Source organism: Typopeltis vanoorti, chromosome 19 (genome assembly GCF_054136105.1).
Source record: "Typopeltis vanoorti isolate ZY-2024b chromosome 19, IOZ_Tvanoo_1.0, whole genome shotgun sequence".
Lineage (NCBI taxonomy): Eukaryota > Metazoa > Arthropoda > Arachnida > Uropygi > Thelyphonidae > Typopeltis > Typopeltis vanoorti.
This window is the reverse complement of record NC_143567.1, coordinates 38,776,176-38,797,205: the sequence shown is the minus strand read 5'-3', so window position 1 is coordinate 38,797,205 and position 21,030 is coordinate 38,776,176. Positions and strand designations below refer to the sequence as shown.

General features: G+C 37.0%; 1 protein-coding gene across 1 annotated transcript in view; it reads right to left on the bottom strand.

Moving 5' to 3' along the window:
- LOC150096009 (cell division cycle 5-like protein) overlaps positions 1-21,030 on the bottom strand; it is a 205,591-nt gene that overhangs the window by 113,172 nt on the left and 71,389 nt on the right. Inside the window, exons 6-7 of the mRNA XM_090409677.1 lie at positions 20,505-20,654; positions 11,105-11,266 (exon numbers count right to left, since the gene is read on the bottom strand). Coding sequence (XP_090265803.1) covers positions 11,105-11,266; positions 20,505-20,654 — 312 coding nt within the window. The remainder of the gene's footprint in view (positions 1-11,104; positions 11,267-20,504; positions 20,655-21,030) is intronic.

Below are 21,030 nucleotides of genomic sequence, written 5' to 3'. Positions count from 1 at the left end.
AATGCAGTATCTATATATATGTAAAATTATAATAGATGCCTTTATAGCAGTACAAAAATAGGCAAAAAGGGATTATTATACAATATGCATGGATGAAAATTAAATTTAGCAATGCACTATAAACAGAATTACTAGAAGGTACACAAATAGACATGGTGTCCTACAGCACTACATGATTATTCGAAAAATAACATAGTAAATAAGATGCATACACAAAATGTATGTTAAGTGATGCAGTATCTACATAACATATAAACAAAATTGCTGCAAAGATTTCAGCAGTACATAAATAGATAACTATAGGTTAACATATGTATATGCAAAACATGTCAAGGAAAGCGGTGTCTACATCTAGTAAGATTACAACAAACATTATTATGCTAATATTTAAAGAGTCAGAAATGAATTATTATACAACATTGATGCATAAAATTTAAGTTTAGCATTATGGTATTTACATATTAACAAAATTACAGCAGAGTGATACAAATATACAAGATCAAGGCCTATGGTAATACATAATTGATCAGATTTAACCTAATGAATAATATGTATGTATAAAAGTTAAGTTAAACAAAAAAAGTATTTACATATAAACAAATTTATGGTCAAATGTGTTTGTACAAATTAATTCTTTCTAAAAAATTAAAAACATCATGCAATTTGACTGAGTCTGCTAGCATTTCCCTGAGTGTATATGGCTTGGTTAGATAGGTGAAAATTTCATTCCTCTCTTGTGTAAATGTTTGGCAATCTACCAGAATATGATGAATAGTGAGACGTGTTGCATTTTTCGCATATGGGAGGGTCATCACCTCTCAATAAATGAGAATGTGTAAGGTGACTGTGACCTACGCGGAGCCTAGAAAGGACAACCTCCTCCCTTCTCTTTGTACGTTGACTAGAATGCCAGTGTTTAATTTCAGGTTTAATGTTACATAATTTGTTTGTTGATGCTTCTTACCATGTTAACTCCCACTGAGCAATTAGCTTTGATCTTATAAGTTGTCTGTATATGGAACTGTCAAACAGTATAAGGAGAAGGTATGAGTTGATTTAGCAGCTGCATCTGCAGCCTCATTTCCTTTGATTCCGATGTGGCTGGGAATCCAGCAGAACTGAACATCGAAATTAAGGATTTTCATTTTGTGAAGCAGGTGTAGCACCTCACAAAGTACTGGATGCAGATTATACATAGGAGAGGAGATAGCCTGCAAAGAGCTCAATGAGTCTGTATAAATTATACACTGTTGGTAGCAGTTTTCTTTTATATGCACAAGTGCAAGCTGAATGGCATGTAACTCTGCTGTATAATTACTGTCTGATGGGATCTGATTTGAGATAATAATGTCAGGAAAGCAGTACAGCCAACAGAGGTGTTAGTTCTTGAACCATCAGTATAGATGAGTAAGAAATCAGCATGTGCTGCTCTGTGTGGATTAAACAATTGCAGGTAAATGGATGATGGGATAAAAGATTTCTGTAGCTGACAAAGTGAGAGGTTGCAGGATGGTGTGCAAACCTGCCATGGAGGAATGCTGTTATGTTTAGTGTAGCTAATGTTATCACCATTTATACTAACAGCATGCACAGTTTCTTTAATACGCATACCAAAAGGACGTATAGCAGTTTGATGTATGTGATATTGAGCTTCCCAATGCAGAGAGAAGATACTATTCTATGTAGGGTGATCTGAGAGAGATTTTATTTTAGGGTGTAATTAAGAGACAACTGTTTCCATCGAAGTGATAGAGCTGGTTCATTTGCTTCAACATAGACTTTGAATGGGTGAGGTGCGAAAGGCACCAGTAGTAATCTGTATACCCTGATGATGGATGGAATACAACCATCGTAGGTTACTCTGTCTTGCCAAATCATAGACTTGGGACCCATAATCCAGCTTTGAATGTATAAGTGCACGATAAACATGGAGCAATGAAGCTCGATCAGCACCCCCACTCAGTAGAGGATAGAGTGCGAAGAAGGTTCAAAATTCTTTTGCACTTTTCTCTTCGTTGACGAATGTGCTAAAAACGTGAGTGTTTTATCAAAGATGAGTCCTCCTAAGAACTTGGTTTCTGCAGCTACTGGAATAACAGTATGTCCCATTCTTAGTTCAGGATCTGGGTGATGAGTGCGTTCTGTGCACAAAGAGCCCACAGTGAGACATGATCAATTGCTTGCTGAAGTCGTCTTTCAATTACCCTCATGTTACGTGAGTGACAGTAAATTGTGAAGTCATCACCATATAGAGCATTGTCTACAGCAGGAGGAAGCTGTTCAATGATTGAGTTAATTTTAATAGCAAAAAGGGTTACACTTAAGACAGAGCCTTGGGGAACACCTTGTTCTTGATGAGATGGTTGAGAAAGCGTACTTGGAAAGTTCGCCTGGACAGGAAGTTTTTAATAAATATAGGGAGGTGTCCTTTGAGACCTAGGTTATAGAGGTCTTTTAATATGCCATATCTCCAGGCTGTGTCATAGGCTTTTTCCATGTCAAAAAAAAACTGAGACAAGATGTTCTCGCTTCAGAAATGCATCTCTTATACAAGTTTCTAACTAAACTAAATGGTCTAAAGTTGATCAATGTCAACAGAAACCACATTGTATATTGGAGAGAAAACTGTTGCTTTCTAAATACCAGAGAAGTCTGGCATTAACCATTTTCTCTAGTATCTTACAAAGACAGCTGGTCAGAGCAATGGGTTGATAATTATTTGCTTGTGTTGAATCTTTTCCTGGTTTTAGGATAGCAGTGACAGTTGACATATGCCAAGAATCTGGAAACTTTTCCTCTGCAAGTATTCTATTGTATAATAAGAGAAGAAGATCCATGGAAGATGATGGTAGATATTTTATCATTTCATAATGGATGTCATCAGGTCCTACTGCACTAAGGTAAGATTGTAGGAGAGCTCTTTTTAGTTCCTCCTTGACAAATGGCTGAAGAATGTTGGTAGAAAAATTAAGCCTTTGTTTCTCTTGCTGATCTTTCAGCATTAAAAATTCCGGAGAATATGAAGCTGTTGCTGAGATTTTAGCAAAGGTTTCTCCCAAAGTATCTGCAACAGCTTTGGATCAGCAAGAACACTTCCATTACAGTCTAAGGTGGACAAACACTGTGTACTATATCTGCCTTTCATTTTCCAGATTTTATCCCATACAACTTTTGGACTGGTCATTTGATTAATTGATGTAGTAAATTGGATCCATGATTGTTTTTTGACTCTGACGTCTTACATAACATTGCATATGATGGTAGATATTTTATCATTTCATAATGGATGTCATCAGGTCCTACTGCACTAAGGTAAGATTGTAGGAGAGCTCTTTTTAGTTCCTCCTTGACAAATGGCTGAAGAATGTTGGTAGAAAAATTAAGCCTTTGTTTCTCTTGCTGATCTTTCAGCATTAAAAATTCCGGAGAATATGAAGCTGTTGCTGAGATTTTAGCAAAGGTTTCTCCCAAAGTATCTGCAACAGCTTTGGATCAGCAAGAACACTTCCATTACAGTCTAAGGTGGACAAACACTGTGTACTATATCTGCCTTTCATTTTCCAGATTTTATCCCATACAACTTTTGGACTGGTCATTTGATTAATTGATGTAGTAAATTGGATCCATGATTGTTTTTTGACTCTGACGTCTTACATAACATGCTTTGGCTCAAGCACGCTTGAAAGTTATTAAATCTGATGTGGTGGAGTATCCATGAAATATGCTCCATGCTCTGTGTTGATCTTTTTTGGCTGCCTGCCATTCTGGGTTCCACCAAGGCTTTGGATAGACTGGAAATCGAGATGATGTTTTTGGGATGGAGGTTGTTACTGCCTAGATAATGCATTGTTATATATTTTACAGCTTCATTGATAGGTGTTTGACTGATGGCATCAGCATTAAATTTTTTGCAAGATGAGAGAAAGTGTTCCAGTCAGACTGGTCCATTTTCTATATAGGTATCTGTGTGGGTGAACATGGTTCCTGTGAAGATATTGTACAAAGAACAGGAAAGTGATCACTTTCATATATGTTCTCTTCAACGTCCCACGTGAGCAGCGGAAGAATGGAAGGGGAACAGATTGTAAGATCAATTGCAGAATATGAGCGGGTAGGCATATGGAAGAAAGTACTGAGTTTATTATTTAGAAGGGAAAGGTTATTATTATCAAGAAATTTTTCAACGATTCAACCTCGTCTATTAGTGTTGGCACTACCACATAGAGTAGGCATGGGCAACTTTTTCTAGTTTGGGGCCAAATTAACATTCTGTCTCCGAGTCAAGGGCCGGACCAAATTATTAAATAAAATAAATGAATATTAAATGAATTAAAACAAGTTGCTACTTCATATTTCATTTATTTGTAATATAATGCTTTGGTATAAAGCTCTACATAAATTTTATAATATAATGAACGACATAATAATTTAATGCCTTGTACTTCAACTACGAGACTATCAATATTGATGTTAATATTACTTAAGGATAATCGCATAGAATTTTCGAGGTTTTCGTCCATTAATCTTGTCCGAATTTTTGATTTATTGTATTTCATCCTCGAAAAAAACTGTTCACACATATATGTGCTGCCAAAAAGACAAATGATTTTTCTTGAAAAGGTGCATAAATTTGTATATTTTTCTTCCACCAAATAAAATTTATAAAAATCCGTCAAAGCAATGTTGTTAAATTGTGATTTTAGCACTAAATCCACCTGAAGCTCAATAAGTTCCATCCGTAAGTTTTCTGGCACATTATTTACATCAGCATTCATCAGACGAGCAAATATAGCAAATGTGACTTTGTTTTTGAAGTCGGCAAACCTTGTATCAAATTGCTCTATTAGTGCCTTCAGTTCATCTCCATAACAATAATAAGGGATATTTTTATGAGTTGCTAAATTAGGAAAATGATAACAATTTTTAGCTCTTATCTGACTTTCCAACAATCTTAGTTTATTACAAAAAACTTTGACATGTCCATGCAGTTCATGAACCAATTGTCCTTGTTTTTGCAATTTAAGATTCAGTTCGTTTAGGTATCCGGTGACATCTACAAGGAATGCTAAATCACACACCCACTCATCATCTTTTACTTGGTTAATTGTGTTTCCTTTTATGTCCATAAAATCTGCAATGTCTTGTCTCAGATCATAAAATCGTTTTAACATTTTACCTTTACTGAACCACCTCACTTCACAATAATAAGACATCTTCATAATCCGAAAATAGGTCTGCCAAATACTCCTTAAATTGGCGCTGATTAAGTGCACGTGACTTAATAAAGTTAATACTGGCATTATTTAAATTAAGGGGATATTAAATCCCACATTGTTTTAAAACCGAATAAGAAACTCAAAGATCGGAATCAGAGAGTTTCATGCCAAATATAGTAAACTATAAAATGCTGGCTCTTTATATTTAAGTAACTTAATGGGTTGCACCTTTTTGACAACTCATCTAGCAGAGTATATAAGTTCTTTTTGCTATACCCTTTGGTATTAATTTGGTCTAGCTACTCACTGATGAAGCCTCAATAAAGGCTGAAACCAATCTGAGTAGTGACCTCCCACCATAATGTAATAACAGATACATTTCCTAGGAAATGTGTTTTTACATTATGGAAAATACCAAGAATAGCGATCAGAACTTTACCACCTTTGTTGCAAGTTGCCCAAGTTTGTACTACGTACTAGGATTACTTGCATTAGCTCAAGCTAGTAATCGCCAATACTTTTATAGTTTACTATATTCGGCATGAAACTCTCTGATTCCAATCTTTGAGTTTCTTATTCAGTTTTAAAACAATGTGGAATTTAATATCCCCTTAATTTAAATAATGTTTATATCGCCGAAATGAAGCCTGTTGGCTCTTTATATTTAAGTTAATACTGGCTACTACAACTTCCATAACATTTGTGAATTTAATCGATTTTGCACACAGATTTTGTTGGTGGATAATGCAGTGAAAATTTGTTAAATTTTCCAGATGGATCTGTAGTTCTATTGCTCTCTCATGAACTATTCCAATAAATCCCTTCTGTGCACCAACCATTGCAGGGTCTCCATCAGTGCATATGCCAGATGGTGAACTCCATTTAAGCCCAAATCTCTCGAAGACTGTGTTGACTGTTTCAAATATATCTTCACCGGTAATTGTTCCTTTTAATGGCTGAAGTGCCAATAATTCTTTTGTGATGTTGAAATCTGCATCAACTCCTCGAATAAATATTGCTAGTTGTGCTGTATCGGAGGCATCGGTGCTGTCATCCAAAGCAACTGAAAATGCTTCCAATCTAGCAATCTTCTCTTTTAAACTTTTTTTGATATTGTCAGCCATAATTTCTATCCATCGGACAACAGTACGTCTCGACAAACGAATATTCTCGAAGTCTTTTTTCTTTGCAGGACATATTATACTTGCAACATCCAGCAGACATTCTTTGATAAATTCTCCTTCATCAAATGACTTAGAATGCTTAGCGATTTTTTCTCTCACCACAAAGCTGGCTTTGACAATGCTGTGGTGCTGCGGTCTTTGCTTGTTGAACATTTGCTGCTGGGTATCCAAGTTCTTCTTCAACTTCTGTATTTCATCTTTTCGTAGTTGTCCATCAATTTTTGGGTGATCCACATGTCTCGAAGTAAAGTGTCTCTTCAAGTTGTATTCTTTGTTGACGGATATGGATTCGTTGCACAGCAAACATACAGGCAAACCTTTATTCAGAATAAAATAATAATCCTCCGTCCAGTCGTCTTGAAATTGAGGATTCTCTGCATCTACTTTTGTTTTTTTTGCAATAACCCACGATATTGTCCCAAATTTATAAGCGATATTCAGAACTGTCAAACAAAACTGTCTTCTACACCGCAGGCACTGAACAGAACACAGCATCAAAGCAGGCACCGAACAGAACATAACATCAATGCAAGCACTGAACAAAGCACAACACCAACACAAGCACCGAACTGACACGTTGTAACATGTTCACACACGCCGCTAGTCAAAGTGAGAAAGAGACCTTGGTTTGAGAAAGCATAGTGTGTTTTGCACAAGTCATATGACATCAGCTTAATGTGAGTTAGTAGAACACACCATGTTTTCTCCCACCACGAATCAGACAAACTTCGCTGAAATAGATTAAGGCCGGATCCGGCCCGTGGGTTGCCCATATGTGCCATAGAGTATTGTGACCATTCAAGTCACCCATCAAAAGTATGGGTTCAGGCAGTTGCGAGAAATTGAACATACTGTAATAAGAAATCCCACAGAGAAGCGAATCGCTAACGCTTCCAGAGAAGTATTAAGTTGGACCTGATGGAAAGGAATATGACTGCCCACTAGGATAGCTACTCCTCCATGAGCAGGACCATCTCCAGTTCTATCTTTATGTACAACAGAAATTCCTAAAGGTACGGTCCTCATTGGATCTTAAGTAAGTTTCTTGTAGACAGAAACAGAAAGGTTTGTGTTTCTGCAACAACATCTTGATATTGTCAATATTCTGGCAGATCCCACGACAGTTCCATTGTAAAAATTTTCATATTTTCTTGATTTTATTGACCTGTTTGGTTTTCGAGAATTTGAGGGCTTACCTTTGTCAGATTAATATTTATCCACTGTTTTACAGAAGTATGGACGGCCAGTGCCCATCTCTTCCTCTGGTAGAGTGTTCAAAACATCAAATATGTTGGGGTCAGTTGGTATGTTTAGTTTGCTATCAATGGGTATCGAGGTATCCATTTTTTCTGTGCGAGTGTCTGGTGGTTTATCTTTGAGTGAAGTCTCCACCATAATTTTTTTAACAGGTGAGTTTTCATCGAATGGGACCATTTTTGAAGTTGTCTTTGGAGTAAGGCCATAGGTCTTGTGATTAATGCACTCAACAGAGAAGCACTTGCGATAGTAAAGTTCAGGTATGGTGAAATTATCAAATGGTGGAATAGACATACACGTTTGAGTTGCTGTTGGCACTTTTTTAATTGTTACTTTTTCAGCATAAGAGAATCGTAGAACAGGTGCAATGGTGGCCAGCTTTCTTTTTGCATCCTGATATGTTATGTTTTATTTTAATTTTTTGTATTTCTTTTTCATCTTTCCATTTCTGACATGCACGAGAGTAAGCTGGATGGTCTCCCTGACAGTTGACACATTTAGCTTTTTTTTTCACAGCAAGATTTATTATCATGTTCTTTACTACCACATCGGGCACAGGAAGTAGAACCATGACAGGCAGTTTGGGCATGTCCATATCTTTGACATTTAAAGCATCTCAGCGGGTTAGGGATGTACATTCTAACAAGACAAATGAGATACCCTGCTTTTACAGATGTGGGAGGCCTAGATGTATCAAAAGTAAGGATGATGTTCTTGGTTGAGACCAGGCAACCATCCCTGCATATCAGGATGTGCCTCACACCCGTCACTCCTTGATCTTTAAGCTCTGAACATATCTCCTCATCAGGAACATCAAGGAGATCCCATTCTGATATCACTCCTCTACTGGAATTGAGTGTTCTGTGAAGTGTTACTGCAATTTGTATTTCACCCATTGTCGTTGCTCTCGGTAGTTTCTCGGAATGTTGTTTGCACATTGTTTCCACTAGGATATCACCAGAATGCAATTTCTTGACCGTTTTGGGAGGTCCTGCCAGTCCTTCTAAACCTTTTTGGATAAAGAAGGGTGACAATTTCCCAATTGGTTTTTCACCTGTTGCATGAATGATTAAAAAGGTTGGTACATTTATGTTAGTATCCGATATCTTTTGTTTCTTACTTCTGTTTCCATATGCTGTGTCTATATTATCAGTACTTGGTTGGGACTTTGTTAGGGTCCCTGAAACATTTGAGGATAAAGAATTCATATTTAAGGAATTTTTAATTTGGCGCCAGAGCTGACCACCCACCACGGAGCCACACATAGACGCCCACTACCCGCCAAGCAAAGACTGCACTCAGGAGTGGAACTCCAGGGCTACCCTGGACGCTATACCAGCACTGCAGCAGGTCTAGGATCCCGACCTCGGACCATGGGGGTGAGAGATTTACTGCAACACCATTGACCCTTGCAGGCAAGCCCACTAGCTGATTGATCCTGGCTGGGCCAACCAGGACCACCCGTCTTGCCGAAGCAGGGGCCAAAGTAGTGCAAGACTATCAGGATCCCCCTTTCCGGATGTCCATGGATTGCACTGCACGGCAAACATGGTGGCAGTCCATTGGATCCAAGTGATGGTGGTCTGGAAAAAGGATAGTAAAAAAGACTCAGGAGAAGTAGAGCAAATATAGAAAAAAATATAGAATATAGAAGAAATATAGAAGAAAAGCAAAGAAAAAGGGGAAGAATGAAAAGGGCCAGTACCATCATTGGGAGGTCCCCTCCACCACGAACAGGTGCCCCACATGGAGGGGTGCTTTATGTCAATAGCCTAGATTGTGTGTACAGACGATAGATGTTGATTCTGTTTAAAACTAATGGCATAATGTGAAGAGGTCAGAAAGCCGAACGTGAGTTTGAATGTGCTTAAAAGAATACTGTAGACTTGAATTGTGCTTGTGTTACATAATGCTTAGAACGTGTATAGTATAATTTTGCCTAATATTATTTGTAATGAGAGTAAGGTTATGTGTGCTAAAATCCATCCACATGTCCAATAAGTTGAGTGTAAATAATTTCTTTATCTAATGCTTCAAGTGTATTGTTTTAATGAATGTGTGAAGAATCAGACAAGTGATATGTACTGTTTCTTTTGTATATTAATTGTCTTAGTTAGAATAAACATTTTTGGTCTTGTTAACAGCTTGCCTGATCTTTGTTAGCCAATGCACTGTCTCATAAAAACAAATTGTACATTGTCACCTAAGTAAAGTAACAGCCATGACTAAGTAATTTGGAGTTGCTTGAGATAAAATTGATTTAAGGGTTATTATACGTGCTTAGCTAAATTATTCTCTTGTATGTAAAGGAAAGATAGAAAATTATTTTACACAATCCTTAATGGCACAGTCATTAACAAAAATAAATTTTTAAGGATTAATACATTTGAATTCTAGCAATGTAGATTAAGGATTTGGCCCTAGCCAGAGGCTTTTCCTCAGCCCACAATACTAGCACGTGTAAGAGCATACTTTATGGCATTAAGAGGGGGAAGAGTAAGCTAAGTAGATTACGAAAGGACTAAAGTCAAATAACAGTATTATACGTGAGTTAGAGATTAGAGCATATAGGCATTTTGTACAAGCTCAAGCAATCATGAAAATAACGAAGTAAGAGCGGAAATACATTGAATAAAGGAGTAACATCATAAACAATACCTCATCTTCCTTTTACCCTCTTTTACCTTGCAGTGTTGAGGATTTTATATCAATCATTGGACCTCAAACTGTTCACAGGATAACGTGGCCAGCCCTATGACCAGGTGTATCCTATGTCCTGTAGTGTTGAGTTCTCAAGGCTGGTTTGCCTGCTTTGTGGGATGAAAAACCCCAGGATAAACTGGGGAAAAAAACACTACTGTCCATGCCCAAGACTGGCTAACTTGGCTATAGCTGAGGAAGATCCTTCAGCTCTTCATGTCACCGATGGGAATCAAACCTAGGACATTCCTTCCTCAGGCATATGGTTGTGAAACGCACAGCTACTAGGCTAACCATGCGGACACATAAACAATATAATAAACAATAAATTACAAAGTACTAAATATTACACATAGATGTTTTTATGACATTATACTAGAAATCAGTTGCTATTAACCCCTTAACATACAAAGACGTCTGTGACATGTCTTTTGTTTATTGCACCAAAATTGATTTTGAATTTTGGTTTCACATATAAATACAACTGAATATAGATGCTAGACAATCTTGTGCCTATTTCCTTTCAGCCGAGAAAAGTTGCCCACAGCGTGTATCGGCTATTTCGTTTGCGTTTGCACAAATTCATCATTTTTTTCAAATAATGATGAATTTGATCCAGCAAATCATCCTTGTCCAAAAAATTGGCAGAAAACGACCACTTCCTGATTTTTAATTGGTACATTAAGGGGTTAATTAGCTTATTTACAAAAAATATAAAATTTTCATTTGTCATTCAAAAATGCTTACCATGAGAATTGTGTCTCTACTTGTTGCAGGTGTGCGTGGAGTGCGTATATTAGTAGTGCCAGGTGTAAGGTTATAATCTGCCAAAAGTGCATCAGATGCCTTATTTCCAGAATCTTCTGCTGCTTCGCGAGCAGTTTCACCTGCTTTTCCTAATTTTACAACCTGAAAAATGTTGTTAATGGGAGGTATGAAACTACAACAAAACTACAGACAATAAATATATATAAATAACTATAACATAAAACATAATATTTTTTATATTATATTTTATAATATTTTCTAGATTCCCTCCTAAAATGCAATTATTTTAAAGATCATTTAACTATCCTGAAGATTATCATTATACCAATAATCAGGTAGTTTGGTTATCAATATAATTAGCTGAACTAAACACACAAAAATGCACTTCTATTTTTCCATTTGCAAAGAGAAAATAATGATTTGCATTTATAGCAAACAGATCATCAGATTACTTTTCTTTCTAATTTTGTTTTCCAGTTTTGTATTTTAGTTTATTTCAGGATAAAAAAATTTTAATGTGTGAATGTATGAATGATAACTGTGTGTTTAACTCGCATGACTTTAGTAGTTTCAGATTAAATTACTATAAGCAGTGCTAAATGGTATAATCATATACAGTCGATTCCGTTTAATTGGGCCACCAGTTAATTGGGGCAGCCACTTTTTTGGGCCAAATCTCAAAGAACGGAAACCAAACCAACATATTAATACATAATTTAAACACTTAATTGGGACAACTGAAAAGGAATTTTTGATATATTTTATGGATTTTTCGAAAATATGGCAACACTAGCGTGATGCGAATCAGTTATCTTTTGTCGTGCGTCTGGCAAGTACGCATCTTCTTAAGAATCTTCCCTTACTATATACTGTACCTAGCGATATCGATTTATTGTGTCAATTTTATTAAAAATTTTTAAATCTTTGTCAAGATGCCAAGAAATGATTTTACACTTTCAAGTAAAATTGCTTTGCTGGATAAAATTAAAAGCCAGCCATCAAATACAAGCCATCATAGACTTGCTGATATAACTGGCGTACCAAAATCTACCATAGCGCATCTCCTACAACATGAAAATCAACTGCGTGAGGAGTGGACATTATAGAAAGAAAGCGTGATGGAAAGGATCCAGAAGTCGAAGAAGCATTAGATCAATGGTTTTCTATAGTTAGCAGGCGAGGCATGAATATCAGCAGCCCAGTGTTGAAGGGGAAATCACTAAAAAGCTGGACCACAACGATTTTAAAGCAACTGCTGGTTGGAAAGCGAGACACAATATCAAATTTAAAAAAGCGCATGGCAGAAAGGGCAGTGCCAACAATGGCAAAATACTAAAATCCTTACTTTTTTAGAGAATTTCTGTTCAGATGATATTTACAACGCTGATGAAACCGGCCTCTATTATCGTGCTACGCCAGACGGCTCCCTGTGTTATAAGCACATTGCACTGTCAGGGTATAAAAGGGCAATGGACCACATTACTGTGTTATGCTGTGCAAATGTGTCGGGTATGGACAAACGAAAACCACTCATCGTAGGAAAAAATGCCAAGCCTCGATACTTTAAGGGATTAAGAATAGAGAGTTTACCAGTAGAGTACCATGCCAATAGTAATGCGTGGATGACTTCCGAAATTTTTCGGAATTGGCTTACGAGTTGGGACGTAGAATTACAACGTAAGCAGAGGAAAATTTTGTTGCTTCTCAATAATTGTGCTGCACACCCTCATTTAGATAATCTAAAAAAATAAGGCTGGAATTTCTTCCTCCTAATACAACATCTTTAGTGCAACCAATGAACATGGGGATAACAAAAAATTGAAAGACGTATCGAGGAAAATTGGTTAATTACATACTGGAATCCATTGATGAAAATCTATTAACAAGTTCATCAATAGCCAGAGAGATCAGTGCAAAAATTTCCATTTTGCAGGCAATACAGTTTATCTCTGACAGTTGGCGAGCTATAAAAAGCAGCACAATACAAAACTGCTTTGCTGTTTGCGATTTAAAACCTTTGGAGGTTCTTGAAATTTTGAGTAGTGATGAAAATGAAGACATACTGCAAACTCCTATAATGAATAATGAAGAATTTTCAACAATAGATGACAATTTACCATGTTACGATGAAAATGAAAACTTTGAAGATGCAATTGTTGAAGTCATTAAATCCAAATGTCAAAAATTTGATGAAGAATGCGATGATGAGGATGATGACCCACCTGTGCTTGTAACTAATTGTGAGGCCAAAAAATTTATAGTCGGGTTACAGCGTTATTTTATGCAGGAAGGTAATGAAGGAAGCTCTACATCCACACTAAATATCTGTGCTGATTTTGTAGAACTACAAAATTTCAAAAGCAAAAGACAGACTACACTTGATGCATTTTTGCAGAATTAAAATTTGAAATTGTAAAAGTTATCATGTATGCATTATTTTTTCTGCACAATTTATAGTACAAATATTTTCTGTATTTTGGTTTAATAAACCATTACAATAGGTACCTAATTATTATTATTTTTACCTACTTATTACATATTTTATTTTAGAATTTATTATTAGTTCATTTAATTGGGGCAGATGCTTAATTGGGCCAAAATGGATTAGTAGTCCCAACGTGTCCCATTTAAGTGGAATCGACTGTATATATATTCCTTTTGTTACAATTTTAGTTTCTACTGGAAAAGCTTAAAAAATATACATAGTAATTTGTATACTTTTTATACAAATAACTTGTATCTTTTCATTAGGGCTTTCAAGTAGCATGTGAGTCCTTTGTACAAGTAATACACAAGAATCCATTAAGACAATGTCAACACAGAAATTAAAACAATGTGTAATTAATGCAATTAAATGCACTCAAGAATGACTAATATTTCCTGGATGCTCTTTGTTATCTATAATTTCTACAATATCTGTGGTCTCAGCAATTAGGATGTAGGTAAAACTGGAAGGGTTTAGTCAGATTTTCCAGATTAGAGGACTAAGCCAAAACTTGAATGCTCTTTAAGTTATGTATGCTATATATCAAATTTCTTTCTTTTTTATGAGGAGAGTGTTTAAGCTACAAGATATTAAAAAATGGCATTCAAGCAAGGGATATACTAGTAGTAGCAGAGTTATGAAGGTAACTTATGTTTTTTCTTGTGGTTATATCAGTTGCTTTAATATCATTTTTGTTCTAGATGTTTATGAATTTTCCAGACCCCCTCCCATAGATAAAGAGGAGAAGATCATATAGCCTGTACAGAATGTAGAGAATCAGCCACAGCTTATGATCTTATATCCATTTCCCATCTATTTATGGTATGTCCTGTTATTAGGTGTTAACCAAGATAATGAAAAAATGAGGATGCTACCAATCTGGGATGATAGCCGATGTAAATATATTTAGTACTGGTTTAAAACAAAACAAAAATAATGACACAATGTGATAAAATGTAATGCCAGCTGAAGCATCACCTGGTTAATCAAGATCCCAAGCTGTTTGTTTTCATCAGGAAAACTAAGCAAACAGTTACTGAAACAACCTTACTTTCATGAAGACAGGCACAATCAATCAACATGGGATTCATTTCATGTTAATCCATCAAGTTAAAGTCAAGTCACATAATTTCTATTTTAATCAAAGTGAGTTATTTGGTCACCCTATTCTTTAGATTGAAGAATTTTTTTTTTTTCTTGGATAAAAATGGCAGCCATTTTTTTCTGCAGATGCACAGAATTTTTACTGTTTCAGAGGGCATTAAAATTAATCACAGCTTATTTCCAGATTATCCAATTTTTGATTTTTTACTGCAAGCTCAAGTGTATACTTCCAATTGCTATTTTCTCCATTTTGTATTCTACCCTACAGGCTATAGGTTGAATCCATAAATCTGCTGTTTTCATGTGTTTTATGTATACATACAGTGGAATATGTTATGGCCCAAATCACTTTGACATTACTATCTCCAACCAGATCCTTCTGGTTGGAGATAGTAATGTCAGGAAACATAGCAGCACAGCCAACACAGATATCAGTTCTTGAGCCATCAGTATAGATGGGCAAGAGATAAGAATGGGCTGCTCTGTGTGTATTAAACAATTGCATGTAGGCAGATGATGGAGTATGAGACTTAAAGTTGACAAATTGAGAGGTTGTAGGATGGAGTGCAAATCTGACATGGAGGGATACTGTTATGTTTGGTGTAGCAATGTCATCAACATTCATGCCAACAGTTTGCATAGTCTCTTTAACACAGAGATAAGAGACTAGTCCATGTATGATGATCTGGAAGAGAATTATCTTTAAGGCATGATTAAGAGACAACTATTTCCAGCTAAGTGATAGAGCCAGTTCATTTGCTTCAACATAAAAACTTTTAGTGGGTGATGTGCAAACGGTGCCAGTAGTTATCAGTATACCCTGATGATGGATGGGATCCAACCATCCAGCAATGAAGATCAATCAGCACCCCAATCAATAGAGGATAGAGTGAGAATGAAATTTAATGCTCTGCTTTGCAACCAACTTCAGATCCATAATCCAGCTTTGAACATATAAGCGAATGATAAAAAAGAAGCAATGAAGATCAATCAATAGAGGATGGAGTGAGAAGGAAATTCAATGCTCTCTTTCTTGCACTTTTCTCTTAGTTATGAATGCGTGCTAGGAATGTAAGTTTTTGGTCAAAGATGAATTCCAAGAACTTGGTTTCTGTTGCTACTGGAATAACAGTTCATCCAATTCTGAATTCAGGATCCGGGTGAACAGTGTGTTTTTGACAGAATTGTACACAGACACTTTTTTCTGTTGAAAACCCGAACACATTACTAAGAGCCTACAGAAAAACATTGAGTGCTTGCTGAAGTTGTCTTTCAATTGCCCTCATGTCACGGGAGTGACAATAAATTGTGAGGGCATCAACATATAAAGCATTGTCTACAGTGGGAGGAAGCTGTTCAGTGATTGAATTAACTTTGATAACAAAAAGTATCACACTTAAGAGAGAGAACCTTGGGGAACACCCTGTTCTATTGCCTAGATAGCATACTTCCCACTCTGACTTAGAAAGTTTGCCCAGACAGAAAGTTTTTAATAAATACAGGAAAGTGTCCTCTGAGACCTAGGTTACAGAGGTCTTTTAATATGCCATATCACCAGGCTGTGTCATATGCTTTTTCAGTATTAAAAATTCAGGAGGATATGAATGCAGAGATTCTGGAAACATTTTCTCCCAAAGTGTATGCAATAGCTTTGGCATCAGTAATAACACTCCTATTATGTATAAGGTAGACAAATGGTGTGTTCTAAATCTATCTTTCATTTTTGTGATTTACAGTTTTTGCAGTGACTATTTCATTAATTGATGAGGTAAATCGGATCCAAGACTTTTTGACTCTGACGTCTTACATAATGTGCTCTGGCATAAGCATGCTTAAAAGCTATTAAGTAAGATGTGCTGGGATATCTATGAAATATGCTCTATGTTGATCTTTTTTGGCTATCTGGCATTCTGGGTTCCACCAAGGCTTTGGAGAGAGTGGAAACTGACATAATGTTCATGGAATGAAGGCTGTTGCTACATGGACAATGCACTCTTTACATACTTTACTGCTTCAATGATAGGTGTTTGACTGATGGTATCAGCATTAAATTTTGCAAGATGGGAAAAAGTTTTCCAGTCAGTCTGGTTTGTTTTCCATATGGGCATCCATGTAGGGGGAACATGATTCCTGTAAAGACACTGTGCAAAGAATAGGAAAGTGATCACTTCCATATATGTTCTCTTTGACGTCACACGTTGAGCACAGGAAGAATGGAAGGGAAGCAGATTATAAGATCAGTTGCAGAATATCGGCAGATAGGCATATGGAAGAAAGTATCGAGTCTATTATTCAAAAGGGAGAGGCCATTATTATCAAGGATTCTTTCAATGATTCAAGCTCATCTATTTGTGTTGGAACTACCCCACACAGTATTGTGAATGTTAAAATCACCTATAAGAAGTATGGGTTCAGGCAGTTGAAAGTAAGGTTATCAAGATTGATTTCATTTAACTCAGCACTCAGTGTTAAATAAATTGAACATACTGTAATAAGAAATCCTACAGACAGGCAAATTGCTACTGCTCCCAGAGCAGTATTAGGTTGAACATGATGGAAAGGAGTATGGCCACCCACTAGGATAGCTACTGCTCTATGAGCAGAACCACCTCCAGTTCTGTCCTTGAATATGAGAGTGAAATTCCTTAAGTTAGGGTTCGCATTGGGTCTTAAGTATGTTTCAAGGCAGAAACAAAAAGGCTTGCGTTTCTGCAACAAAATCTTGATATCACCGATATTCTAGCAAAACCCAGAATGTTGATGGTGTGTTTGGTGATTATTCTTTAAGTGATATCTCTGTTATAATTTTTTTACAAGTGGGTTCTCATCAAATTTTTGGAGTGTTCTGGAATAAGACCATAGGTCATGAGATTGATGCACTCAACTGAGAAGAACTTGCAATCATAAAGTTCAGGTATGGCGAAATTATCAGAGAGTGAAATAGAAATGAGTTTGTGTATTTGCGGTTAACATTTTCTTAACTGTTACCTTCTCAGCATCCAAGGATCTCAGAGCAGGTGTAGTGGTGGTGACTAACTTTCTTTTTGCTCCTGAGATATGTTTTGTTCCATTTTAATTTTTTGTATGTCTTTTTTTATCTTTCCACTTCTGACATGCATGAGAGTAGGTTGGATGATCTCCCTGACAGCTGACACATTTAGCTTTTTTGCAGAGCAACATTTGTTATCATGCTTGTTACTTCCACACCAGGAACAGGTGGTAGAGATACGATAGGCAGTTTTGGAATGCCCATATTTCTTACATTTAAAGCATCTTAGTGGATTAGGGATGTACACGCTAACAGGACAGTTGAAATAGCCTGCTTTTACAGATGTTGGAGGCTTAGGTGAACCAGGTGACCATCTCTAAGTATCAGGATGCGGCTCACACCTATCATTCCCTGACCTTTAAGCTCTGAACATATCTCCTTGATGTTCCTGTGTCTTATGAGATGTTATTGTAAATGTATTTCACCCTTTGATGTTGCTCCTAGTAGTTTCTCAGAATGTTGCTGATATGATGTTTCCACAAGGATATCACCAAAATGTAATTTTTAAACAGTTCTGGAAGAGCTTACCATTCCTTCTAAACCCATTTGAAAGAAGGGTGACATTTTCCCTACTGGCTTTTTACCTGTTGCATGGATGATCAAAAACATGGGTACATTTATACTAGTATCACATATCTTTTGTTTCTTGCTTCTGTTACCGAATGTTATATCTACAGTATAAGTACTTGCTTGGGACTTTGTTAGGGCCCCTAAAACGTTTGAGGATGAAGAATTCCTGCTCAAGGAGTTTTTAGTTTGATGACAGAGCTCCTCACTCACCACACAGCCACACATGGACACCCACTGACCAGCAAGCAATGACTGCACTCAGGAGTGGAATGCCAGAGCTATCCTGAAAACCAGCACAACAGCAAGCCTTGGATCCCGACCTCAGACTGCGGAGGTGAGAGACTTATGGCAACATGGTTGACCTTGCAGGCAAGCTCACTAGCCGAATGATCTTAGCCAGGCCATCCAAGACTGTTCGTCCTGCTGAAGTAGAGGCCAAAGTACTGCAAGACTACCAGGATCACCCCCTTTCCGGATGTCTATGGGTTGCACCACATGCCAAATATGGAGGCAGGGCACTGGATCCCAGTTGTGGAGGTCTGGAAGAAAGGATAGTAAAAAAAAGACCCGGGAGAAGTAGAGCAAATAATACAGGAAGAAAAGTAAAGAAAAAGAAGAATAATGAAAAGGGCCAGAACCATCACTAGGAGACCCCCCCCCCACTTCCACTATACCCATCCCTGTTGAACAGGTGCCCCTGTGGTACACCTGTTCAACAGGGATGGGTATAGTGGAGGTGGTGCCACTGTGGGACATCTGTTTAACAGGGACGGGTATAGTGGAAAATAAAAAGGACAAAATGGTGCAGGTTTGTTACTAAGAAAAGAAGTGGAAAGAAAGTAAAAAATATTTACCACCTGAATAACAGAATATTAATGATACCCCCCCCCCCCACAGGATCCTCTCATAATTCAAGTATACATAAATTATGACACCCTAATACAGTCATGGGTAAAACCCTTTGCTTCTCAATCAATGGACAGTGAGGATTCAAAAACCCAGAATGATGTGACTGTAAGACTTCTTTTAACTAACCTATAGCTTTGGAAATTCAGTCTGTCCTTAAAAACAGTAGTACATATGATTTTCACTGCCTATTATATCATCAGGGGTGCTTATGGGTCAAAGCTGTATAACTGAGAGGAGACCTCCACATGGCCTTTAAAGGAATGCAGAGAACCAACCAGGGCTTCTGACTTAATGTCCAATCCTCACCTTCTCATGGTGCACCCTGTTAGGAATCTACCTGGATACTGAACGAACAAGAATGAGCTAGCAATTTGGGATTTAGCTGACCAAATTGTATTCTTATTGGCTTAAACCAAAATATAAAACGATGGTACAGTATAACAGAATTTCATGAAGGTTGGGGTGTCACCAGGTTAAACAAGGCTCCTGCTGTTTTGGCCAGGGAACTAGGGCGAAAAGTCAGCTACTGGAAGAAATCCCAAAACAACTCAACATCACCAGAGTTCAACATTGGTACTATCAACATAAGAAGCCTAAAACACAGACCAAAGACTAGAGACAGAGATATGAGAGTCCTGAGAAAGATTAGGAGCATGAAACAGATGGCATCAATGGCAATATCATATTAACATTTAGGATATTAGGAAAGAACTTGACATTGTCGGCATCAAGGAATGTGTTAGCAGAGCAAATCTCAGTGGTACAGAATGGGAGAGGAAAGATTAGAAAAACAAGTGTTCTCTGCCAGGTTGGCAGGAAAAAGACCCAGAGGAAGACTAAGATATAAGTGGATTGATACGGTAAAAAGTGCCTTAGAAGATAGAAATATAACATCTGATAATGCTGGAGTCTTGACAGGTAACAGACTGATTTGGAAGAAAATTGTAAATAGGAAGTTAGTAATGATGTAAATTTTTCATGTAGCACTATCATATCCTGTACACCCCTTGAGGGTACATGTCAGGAATTTGACGATGATGAACATATCATCAAATGGTTCATCACAGGCTTGACCAATATGGGTGGATATTTAGACTGAAGAAGGGCTAACAATTAACCTAACCCATGGCTCAATCTCTCATGGATGGGACTACTTAAAAAATAAACAAAAATATAATGTAATTAAATTAGTACCACTACTTTTAAAATATTCAGTATGGTTAATTTAGTGAAGTATTAATAAAGAATTTTTTTTTTCTTACCTGCTCTAATTCTGCATCAGATATCTGAGGAGCTGGCATAACTAATTTGCTTCTTTTTCTTGCTGGTTCAGAATTACCAGAAAGCATAGCAGTTGGCATATCATTTTCTTTACGCTGCTTCAGTTTAAGCTTATCTTTCTTGCGATCTCTCTAAACATACACAGACAATGAAAATCTACTATTAATACAAATAAACTTAAATGCATACATTTTCAAATAAACTTGCTAGGTTATAATTTAGTATTGCAACTTGCATCATACAAATATAGAAACCACTACATACACTGCTTGGAAAGAAGTCAACGAACACCCCTTCCCCAATAGGCAAGGTACATCGCACTATGTAACGAGTCACACATTTGAAGTCAGTAAAAATTGGAGAAATATGATGCTCCCAGGTAAGTCCAATTGCATCCGGGTGAAACGGCTGGGAGAAGGGAATTGACTGAGTTTGAAAGAGGTGTTGTGATGGGATGTCATGTTGCAGGCCTATGTGTTCAGCATATCGTTGACAAATTGGGCAGTT